Genomic DNA, 11838 nt, shown 5'->3' with positions numbered 1-11838 from the left:
TTAATCATATCATAAAAGAAAACCACCATATTTGGAGATTGAACGACCTCATGCACAAAAAAATAAGTTGTCATGCAATATGTCTAATTGACAAAGATATGAATTAATCAATTTTTTTTTCTTCATATAATAAATACAATTATAAATATATATTATTCAATATCTGGTTGAAGTTGATTAATTATTCAGTAACGTAAATCATAATCGATTGTCTAGTTAATTAAATAATACATAGGTATGTAAGAATAAAGGTCTACTAACCTTCTGAGGTCAAATAAGTTCAATTATTTGAATATTTCATTATCCATAACTTTTTCTTTTTTTTGGTGATTATCCATGATAAATTGCCTTTTTAAAGAAAATAATGATAATAAATATATAATAAAAAAACGTACACAGATTGTATCATAAAGAAGAAACAAAATTTCTCTATTCAATGTTATTTATCAAAAAATATTGACATACTCTGTTCATATTTTGACACACAAACAGAATATTTATTTCAATTTACTAATAAATAAAATGAAAAGATTGTTAAATGTCAGAAATTGTAGAATTGAATTGCATTTTTTTAATGGCTATAATTGGAGAGTTTCTCAAGTATTACAGTAACAAATGTACTCAAAATATATAAATATGTAGCTATGATAATTATCAGAGATACAAAATGCATAATTATCTTTAAAAAAAAAAAGTTGCAACCAGTAAAAATACACAAAGTTAATTATCTAAATGTTGATGGACAGAGTGGGTAAAAAATCATTGATTATGATGAGAGTCTTAGAAATCATTTGGATGACCCTTTGTACATTCTACAGGTACGATCACAAACTCTTTTGTCTTCACGGTTATTGGTTTGTAAAGTCGAAACAAAGGGATGAGTAGTAGTGTCGGCTACATATTACAGAATATGGGAAGAATCACACCATACATGGATTTCCATTAGTGTAAAAAGATTCCGAGGATTCAACTAGCTATGTACAGAGATTTTGTGTGGGGGGAGGGGGAACTTGTAGTAGCATTTAACTACGATTTTTCCACGTTATTTCAATTTCGAGGTTTCATTAAGCAACCACACTACAGCTGAAACAAGTTCAGTCTTAATCAGATGTCTCTAAGCGTAAAAATGTCGGAGTAGTCACGAAAAAGAGAACGGTCATGCCCTTTACACCAGTGGCAGTACCAAGAAGGCTTCAGAGACAGTCTGGATCTTTATCTCGACATCAAGAAGTTCATTAATGATGTAATTTGTATTGAAAGGTGTTTTCCCCCCCAAGAAGAAACCAAATTCCTTTATCAACAATATGGCTGACTTCTCGCCTGCCTTCATGTGGCCCTCCTCCTGGCCTGACCTCAAAATCCTAGAAACTGCAGTTTGGAGTGTTTTAAAGGAAAATATATCTCCATTTGAATTAAATAATTGCCATTTATTAACAGTCCACTGTTTGCTTCCAAACCCTGTATATTAATTAAAATTTCTTGATTTTTATCAACAATTCCCGAATTTCGATTATTATTACTTTTTTGTTTAGGGAAGAGAATATCCAAAGAAATAACTTACTTTCTTTTACGTGGAGGGAGGGGGAATTTGGAATTTTATATCTTCAAAGCAAGAAATATTTTAAGTCATAGAACATCTCAATTTTGAAAGGGAGAACTGTTGATAATCCTACGTTAGTAAACATCCTTTTTATAACGCAGTTAGGGAACAGGGTAAAAAATTAAAGTCAAAAAATAAAACGTACTTTATTGCATCATTAACAATTGACATTTTAATTTTGTATTATTTAAAAAAAATATTTGATCCATTTTACACAGCTACATACCAATTAAAGTCCTAAAAATACTTTTATAAATAGTATAAACCATCAACAAAAATAAATCCTTATTGCCAAATAATCTGAACAAGATAAACTTGAGGTTTCAACAATATATAATTTGTTATCGTTATAGCAAAAGCATTATTTTTTAATCTTTGATAAAAAAAAGCCTATGGAATATTAATTATTTTATGCGAATTTTAGGAATTAAATCAGTTTCCATATGTTTTGATGAGGCTGCGTGACTTATATAAAATAACAGATGCAATATTCCAATTTTTATAGGTAATTTTGTACAACAGAGTCCTCACATTAAAAGAAGAATTACCCAAGGAATCAAATGAGAAAAAAAAGTTAATTCAATTAACTAAACCTCACTTTCAAAGAGCTAAACGTATAATGACATTCTAAGCAAGGCTTATAATCTTATTTAAAGTTCCAAGAGCATACTAAAAAGTGTGTACAATAAAATGTAGATTCAAGAAATAAGATGGATTTTTATAAGAAATAAAAAAGAGGTTTAAATAAATTATCTGTTTTCAAACACGATGTTTAACTCTACAGTACACGTATGATAGATGTAGAAATTTGATGTAACTTGTCCCTTATAAGTAGTACGACAATCCCATAGCAGCTTCCTTTGCAGTCTCTTAGTATCAAAAATGAGTAGTCATTTTGCCAACAAAATTAGTTCAAAATGAAATAACAAAATATTTATCGGAAATTGTCAAAGTCTGTTCTAACTAATTATATTTAAAAAATACAAGTACAAATTTGTGTGTAAAAATAATTCCACCGTCCACTGATATAATCTTAACTGTTTTAAAGATAATTAAAATGTATATTACTCCAAAACTTATTCTAGACGTAATATTATGATGTTTAATAAAATGCAATTTTTTTTGGAAGGCTAGTTTTAGAAAATTAGATAATATTTTACAAGAAAGTAATAATGGTATAAAAATGATGCCATTGTTGTTCTAGTGCTTCCCGGGTGGTCCATTGACTGATTGAAATTAATTCATAATTCGATATATTAAAGCATAAGAAATTAGTTAGAAAACCAAACAAGCTTGAGCTCCCTATCTTATGTACAAGTCGAGAAAATGACACATGAACGTGTTTGACGAATTTTCATTCGATCATTCCAAGGAGTTAATCATCTCTATGCCCACTGCCTATGCTTTCAGCATGTCCGGAACGTTGGAGAGGAAGAAGGGCTCTGTCAAAAAGGCCAAAATGGATCCGGAGGACTTAAAGAACTCATCCAAGTCCCATCCCCTCAAGTCCTTGGTGTCGGGGTTTTATACCAGACTGTCCAGAAATCTATAAAAATGGGTGGAAATATCTTTGTGAGGGTGGAAAGGCTATTTTTGAGATCAACAATGAAGGAAACCCGTATTCTCCCTTTTAACCTTTTTTTTGACACTTTTGGCCCCTTAATGTCCTGATGCCAACCCTGTTTACTACACCTTTTGGGTGCATGTCAAGGAGAAGGCCTGCAGTGTCTATCATCAAAACACTGAGGTTCTCAAAGCCATTGTCAGCCAGCACTGGGACCCCATTACAGAGGATTACATCAGCAGAGGGTACCTGGCCTTCCCATTGCCGCCTTGAAGCCATCATTCCTGCTAAGGATGGCTACATTAATTATATAGAAAGCTCAGACACACATCTATTTATAGTAGTAATTTTGTTAAAATTATATTATTATTTAATAACTTACATCTTGTTGAAGTTTAAAATTCAAAGTGTTCAGATTTTAATGTAATACTCGGTAAAAACCATAATGCTATTTGTGTCAAATTAACAGGGCTTCCCTCTAGTTTTTAAAAGTGAGTGTACTATACTGGGATACCCATTATTATTTTGCCTTTAAGTTTGATTAAAAGATCCAATGTATATTTAAAAAAAATAACTAACCTTGGTTCTATGTCAGAACAAGATATACTTGACATGCAAACATTTTTTATACAAATAGTATAAAAATCCCAGACATTGATTTAAAGTAAAATTTGTTCGATTCCTAGAACAAAATGCGATTCATTTTTTATTTGCAATAAAATAAAAATATTGCTATCAATTATATAGGTATCTTGATTTCAATTATTGTGAAATGATATTGAGGAATTTCTAGGAAATTTTTATCATTACACCTACAGAAAAGCTAATTATCCATGCATGGAAGAAACTTTTTATATTCCAGAATAATCATGGGTTTTTACATAGAGATGCAAAAAAATATTTATCAATATCCGAAAATGAAATTATTGATAAAACTCTTTGAGACATCATGCAAAAATTGAAACTAAAGGGGAAAGATTGAAAAGTAATTGAAAACATAGCTTCTTCATCAAGAAATGAAGATCATTCACCAAGAAAAACTTTCCCTGAAGAAACTAAGATTCTTTTTGTACATCTATACATTCCTCAACTTCATTTTCTTACAACACATTTTAATTATTTTTAACGAATTCTACAAAGGTGTACCAATTAGTGAATAAGTAATGCACCACCTATTTAAAGTACTTTCGAAGGTTGTAGAGAGTTTCAATCATAAAGCGGAGCTCATTATTGATAAACTGTTGTCGTTATCACTCAAATGATTTATTGCAAAACAATTATATCTCACTTCTAGACTAAGATGGACACAAAAAGGTTAGAGATTGCAACATTGATCCGCACGAGCTATAATCAGCTGTGACAAGGGAGGAAGGAGAAAAGGAAATAAACAAGGACATTTGATAGAATTACTCCAATGACGATCCCCAATTCTACTCTGAGTCCAACCAGGACTTACAATTATAATTCTGTAACAAGGTTACGCTCCGGAGGTCTTTTATGAGCACTCACGAATTTTCAATCAGGTTTGGAAATAATTAAATCAATTGAGGAAAAGAAGGTAATTAGTCAGGAATTAAATAATAATGACATCTGCTAAGAAAAAGAACATCCCTTCTTTATATTACCAATTACAAATTAACGGGCCACCTAAAAACACACTAGACTTTTTTCATTACTCATGAAGTACCTGAACAAATTAAATCCACGTTTAAATCAAATATGAACTAATATCCATGGGAAATTTCTCCCGGGAGGACGTTCTCTTTTCTTTTTTTATCAAGGTTTCAAAGAATGTTTTTAATACGATCATTATTTTTATCTAACATGAAAAAAGGAGGTGTCTTATTCTCGGTAGAACATGTCTTGTTTAATAATGATTTATTCATGAACAAATAATGTTATCTTTTAATTTCTACAAATTTATTCAGTGTTCCTTTGATTTTTTTAGTAAAAGTTGTACTGATCAAGAATAAGTAAACATTATATCGCGTCTAGCAAAAGTTTTGAGACTAAAATTAATGAACTAAGCAATATATTATTTATAATTACAATTTTTTATATATTTATATTAATACAAATTATAATATTACTACACAGGATAGTTAATCTTGAATAAGGCCACCGTAGGAAGCAATAAAGAGCTTCTTGTTGTAGGTCCTTTTGATGTAGGACTCTGTCATTGCAGTACATTACTCATTAACAGAGTCCTTTAAGGCTTCAACATTTTGATTTCAACTTTTGCAAGGCCTTGTCCCCAGTTTTTATAATCCAGGAGATTCAGATCATGTTATTGGAGAGACAAAGAGTTCATCCACAAAATTAGAATAGAAATGATGATTCCCCTTTTTTCATCTTTGCTGTTAGGGAGACTATACCCCCCTCTCTAGTGCACTTTGACACAGTGGTCTTTGGTACATTGACGCCCATGGCAATTTCTCTTAAAAATCTCTAACTCTACCTTCAGTACTCACATTTTTTTTTTGAAAACTACTCTTGAGATTCTCTGAGATCCTAACCCTTAAATTGGTGGTCCTTGCTACGTAGCCAAGCCATATTTGGCCACAATAAATGCTTTTAGAGACATTCCGGTGGCAATGAAGGTTGTGACCTTTTGTTTTTGGATATGAGAATCCACTTTTTCAAGTTTTGAACTTAACGTATAGGTATGTTACCCGATTACAAATAAATATATAATAGAATTGAAGGCAATAATGAACGTTATTTGATGTCCCCTTTATCCTGATTTACATGATGCCAATAAGTCCCAAATTTATTCGACAGCTACAATGTAATACCTAATATTTTATATTATGATTTTTCCGGGTACAATATCACATAGATGGTTAATGTTAGCGACATGGAAGTTTGTTAAAGGATTGCTGAAATATCTTCGTATGTGGTCAAATTAAAAAAAAAATAATGCTTGAAAAAAATGATAGAAATGTATACCTAATATTATTTCTATCTTAATATTTATAGAAATAACTTCCTTTTTGTTCAACAAGACACAATATTTAAAGCACCCTCTATGTTGATATAATTCAAAACTAAAAAAAAACTTGATTAAATTTGAATGGAAAAACAGTTTAAGTATTTATGACGAACATTGACATAAGTTGAAAATTCACTTTTGATAGATTTCCTATAAAAGCTTTGGGTTTCATATAACCGTGTAGACACGGATAATTGAAGATCGGGCTCGGATGGAACTGGGTATTTATCCGGGTATGTAAATAATTGGGAATAATTTGAATCTATATGGTGGTATTGAGACTCGGTCCCATTTTGTTTTCATTTCCGTATTAATTGATTTATTACTAGACCGATTTGGACCAATACAAATTGCAACCTAAATTTAATCGTTTTCCAATTATAGACCCAATTTTTGTCTCAATATGAGGGACGTCCACAAAAGTGGGGCTGTAGTCCTCCCATAAAATAAATAAAGAGATTTTTGGTGCTGAGAAAAAAAATAATGGAGAAGGAAAAATTTGTAATGAAAATGAGAAAGATTAATTTTTTAAGAAGTACAGAACAAAATTTAAAAAAATTGAAGTTGAAAAAGAGAAATTAATTTCTAAAAAAAGTTTATTTGAGAAGCAAAAAACTTTAGTTATGCTTATATATCATACCTTGAACTGTGAAGCCTCTATCAATAAAGTCAGTATAGGGTTTGTGGGGTTTCTCGTTATACTATTGAGAAGGCTATATGTCAAAGCTTTGCAAAAGTTAGGAGGCCTAAGTTACCTAGAAATAAAATCGACTTTTCACAACCTAAAACGATTTTTCAAACTTCCTTAAAATCGATTTATAATTTTATGTGGAAGCCAACTAATGAATGGTCCTTTTATTTGTGGAACCTGCGGGTCGGGTAATTAGGGCTCATGCATATTCAGGCTTTACAAAAAACAGGAAAACAAAAATTATAATTTTTGAATTCAAAACAGGGAAGATACCTCTTTAAGGGCATCCACACTATTTCAGCTTTTCATACGAATGGAAAAAAAGACACAAAATCAGTTGTGAGTTCGCCAGTTCATCTCCAGTATGAAATTCTTATTAAATTATTTTTTGAAATTGTTAACAACTTCAAAAGAACCAACTGCAATTCAACCAATGGTCGTTTATAACACTAATTCAGGGAAAAGAAGCAAAAATATTGCAGCAATATTGGCATCTCACAGCAAAGTACAGTGTATATTAATGTAATATACAGGTAACGTCGTTCTTAATATCCACTTTTCCAAGCTAGGAATTATAAATTTATACAAATTGTATCAAGGAAAATCGGTTGAATTTGAATGGCGGATGATAATGAATTTATGAAGATGTTAACCAATAAAATATAATCCCTCAACCAACATATTCAGAAACTTTTTATAATAAGCTTTTCAATGCTAATATACATATTCTAGAGAGATGAAAAATATTTTTAATGGTGGGTGACGATATTTATGAATTATTCTATTATGTATTGAATATTTTGAAATTAAGCTAGGATATAATTTCAGGTTCACTTAAAAAAAATAAATGATCATTGAATGATTTTTAATAGAAGGAATATATTTCTATATAGCGAGTATATATTTTTTTAATTGAAATTATTAAAATTTAGTGTTGTTGTTTTGGTGTAAACATTCTTGTTGAGTTTGCTGGAACACCAACTCCTTTGAAAACTTTTTTGGAGAAGCATCCCTTTCGTACACTGGATACCTTATTTACAAAATGACCAAAGTCCTGAGGTTGAATGTAAAATCCAGGTTCACATTTTTGAGTAGAGGCAGGGTAAACACAAATTCTATCGCCCCTGTATGATCTTTCTTCATATAAAGTCCATGGATCGCATCCGGTAACAATGATGGATTCTCCAAAATTGTCGTGATTTAAAGAGGGAGTGTCGGAGTAAAAATATTGCTCGTTACCCATGAATCCAGATCCTTCATAAAAATTGATTGTGCTATATTTCATGTTTTCCCCTGCTCCGGAATAACGGACTGATGATAAGGCCCGATTGAGCTGTCCGAAAGATGAGATCTTGTGATCCTTTCCCCAACCGTAGAATGAGCGTTTTCCAAATTCGAATTGGTTATAATCTGTATTCTCGTAGAAAATCCAAACTCCATTGATGATTGCAGATTTGGAAAAATCTTCAAAATTATGAGTAGACAAATCTTTAACGTAATCTCTAATTTCTGTGCTGTACCCCGTAAATCCTGTTTCCGAATATAATTTTGCAGAGTAAGATATTACGTCCTCACTCTGTCTTGGAATTCCGAACGAAAGTCCAATAAATAAGACGGTCACAAAGAGTGTTTTCATTTCGTTAGATTATAGCAATTTGATTATCAATTTAGATAAGTTAACTTTTAAATAGTTTTTTAAGCTTCGTTATCACTTTTTTTGATAAGATGCATAAGTCATAAAGGAGATTAATATACTTCTTAGAATTTGATTAAAATGTTAATTCTTGTTGTTATAAAATGTATAAGTCTAAATAAAGTAAAACTCATGGAAACCTCATTTGTAAGAATTTTTAGAAAAATGAGTAAACTCGACTCTGTTATCCATCTTCTTCTTTAAATTATACTGCTAGAGTGTAATAAATACAGTCAATCCCAGATACCGGGCCAACTGTTGTTATTTACTCATTTATAACATAAAATATTGAAGTCATTTTTGGAATTTTAGGTAACAAGTTAATGAATTATTGATTGAAACCCAAAAACCACGTTATAGTCCATGTATCCGCCCTCAGAATTGATGGTGAGCTCCAAGTAGTGTCAGAAACTTTAGCAAGCCCCCCTGGATGTACTCGGCTCTCATGGAGGTCCAAGCCTTATTGCCAAAAAGATCAAAAACTGGAGCCATTGCGTTAGTTACTATTTTTTTACAAAATCAAACACATATTTTGCGTCTGTAAGAAATAGAAATAGAGTTAATGACCATCAAATTGATGTAAGGCATCCCAGTTGACAAAGCCCAGTGGTACAGTGGAAGTATAATTTAGATAAATTTCCCAAATAATTTCATTTTTTATTTACTAGACTTCGTCCCTACAAGTACATCTGTATCAAAGGCATAATTTTGATAAATTTCCAAAAAATTTCCATGTTCGATTCACAATATTTTGCAACTACAGGTACAATTTGTACCAAGTAAAATAATTTTTTCGACAGCTGGCTATATTGTTTACTACTAATCGGTTTTGTTTATAACAGGAAAATGTTGATAAGTTCATCTTTTTGCAAAAAAAAACAACAACAATAAAATAATAATAATTAATTTATGAACAACAGTATCATGTAAGCTGTGTATACTTTATGGCAACATTTTTATTTAGGAATTATTTGTACAGAAAATAAATTATGGAAAAAACTTGATAAACTTTATAAATTCTATTAAAAAATATTTTAAAATTATACAATACCAAACCGTGTATTTTTACTTCAATAATGATTTAATAATTCTTGTTAAAAAAAATTACTATACAATATAACAACTTAATAAAACAATAAGGTCTACAATTTTTTGAATAATTATATATATTACAATTTCGATTTATATGGCCCTAAATTGTATACTGGCACAAAACAACCAAATAAAATCAAATTACCTGAATTTGTACCTAGGTATGTGTTGTGATCATAAATGATTAATTATTGCTCCTCTTTATTGGCCATATAAAGACAAAACAAATATTTTATTGAATTTTTAAAGTTCATTATTTATTCACTTTCAAATGATAAAAAATCTAAAAAAAAAAATGGCTGATAAATTTCATTTTGTTTACATTGTAAAAGTAATGGAAAAATATAAAAATGAAAAATTGTCAAAAAAAGAGTTCAAAAGACCTCAAGAAACGCATTCGAAAGAGTCTTGCAACTGAGGAGATTGGATTCTTACATTGCTGGTGTCAAAAGTGGCCTCTATACCAATACAAGGCTCTTTCCATACACTTTTTTTATAGCTATCCGGAAGGTCGGGTTTGAAACCCCAAGTTTTATTGCAGGAGCTCTTGTGGACTCTTTATGACAGAACCCTTCTTCCTCTCCAACGTTTCAGACTTGCTGAGGGATAGACTTGAGAGCCCTGACAACTTGGAGTGTGCGAATGGAAGCACATCAATGATTTCAAATGTCAATTTCTCGACTTGTACATAAGCTAGAGACTCTCTTTTGATTTGTAACGAATTCTTTAGGCTTTAATCTATCGAAATATGGATTAATTTCAATCATTCAATCTTCATTAATGATTGAATTTCCATGGAACAACCTGTATATGTAGAGGGTGCTGATTTAAAAGCTGGAACATGTTTATACTTCAATATATTGGCAACACTGAGATCTATGTTTATAAAAGTGTACGCATGCAATGTACCTGACAAAACTGTATCAGAAAACATACAAAATCATTGAGATGTTCTCTGAATACGAACGCTGTCTGGCCATTATTTTGTGTCTTTTTGCCGCGTGCTTTTTCAAGGACGCAAATAAGTCCATACAAAATCTTGCTTGACAACTTAAATTGATGTGAATAGATTCAGAGTCATTGTAAAATTTTAAATGGGTGCGGTTTGTTCAAAATTGGTTGTTGGAAAGAGATTTATGAAGGAAAACCCAACATTTAATGAGAAACGTCCAGAACCAAAATATACTTATAAAAAAATAGAATCATTTTGTTAATTTTTCATTCTCATGAATTCTATTAAAGTAAACACAAAAAATGGAATTTTTTTTCGAGTTTACGCAGATTTTTTCTTCAATGCAAAGTATTTTGTGTTGTAACAAATGTATATATGACAGAACGTTGACTAATAGCGTATTTTTGTTATATCTGTATTTAGGACAATGATGGATATGATAAAACTCCTAATCAAAATAATTATCATTCTACGTCAATACCTCACGTATTGATAAGAGTATTTATATAATAATATACTAATTAGTGATGAGACGATTAATCAGAATCGAAAATAGGAGAATTAGATATTTCTTTTGGGATCAGATTCAGCATCGTGAAAATAAGGTGTAAATTCTGATTATCCTTCACCGATTCTTAAGTATAATTATGTCTTACTTTTCCAAGTTATGATTAAAAATTCAGAAATATTTCCGTACAGGAAACGACATGTGAATTATTAACTTTAGTCATTCAAAAATGCTCAAAAACTAAGGAGGTACAAATTGAACGCAAACCGAAAGTAAAAAAAACGTGTTCTAAACACATTCGATCACTACAGCAATTGTTATTTTAGTGCAATGTAGGGTGAGGAATCAAAAATTATTATCTTCTTCAAGGCCATCTAACCTCAGTTCTAAAAGTCTGACAATTTTGTACTGTTTTTTTTTTGCTACCATTACAAAGAGCTGATAAAAACCTACAATTTAATAATTGTTTTGTTTTTGTGCGATCAAAAATGTACAAGTAACAAAGAGTAGAGAGTATGCAATTTCCTCCGCAGACAAGTCGATCTCCGACAAGAAGATCTTCAAACACTGTTTTGAAAAGTAGAAATGATCGGTTCTTGGCTTAATCAAGAACTTAGGTCCAGAAGGAAACCTTCAGTTCCAAACATCCCGCTCAGGGCATGGTCCTGGGCATCGTGGCGTCCAACGGCAGCAAGATACATCCCCACTTATTCAAGCCGTCTACTAAAAGGTCATCAGGTACCATG

The 11838-nt window shown here is 31.0% G+C and overlaps 1 protein-coding gene across 1 annotated transcript; it reads right to left on the bottom strand.

Moving 5' to 3' along the window:
- Positions 1–7706: 7706 nt before the first annotated feature.
- On the bottom strand, positions 7707–8522 carry LOC121121743 (uncharacterized). Its single transcript, XM_040716723.2, has one exon. The coding sequence runs from the start codon at positions 8481–8483 to the stop codon at positions 7776–7778; it is 708 nt and encodes a 235-aa protein (XP_040572657.1). The 5' UTR covers positions 8484–8522; the 3' UTR covers positions 7707–7775.
- Between the last annotated feature and the right edge of the window lie 3316 nt (positions 8523–11838).

This window comes from Lepeophtheirus salmonis, chromosome 7 (assembly GCF_016086655.4).
Source record: "Lepeophtheirus salmonis chromosome 7, UVic_Lsal_1.4, whole genome shotgun sequence".
NCBI classification, from domain to species: Eukaryota; Metazoa; Arthropoda; class Copepoda; order Siphonostomatoida; family Caligidae; genus Lepeophtheirus; species Lepeophtheirus salmonis.
This window is presented reverse-complemented; position numbering and strand designations above follow the sequence as displayed.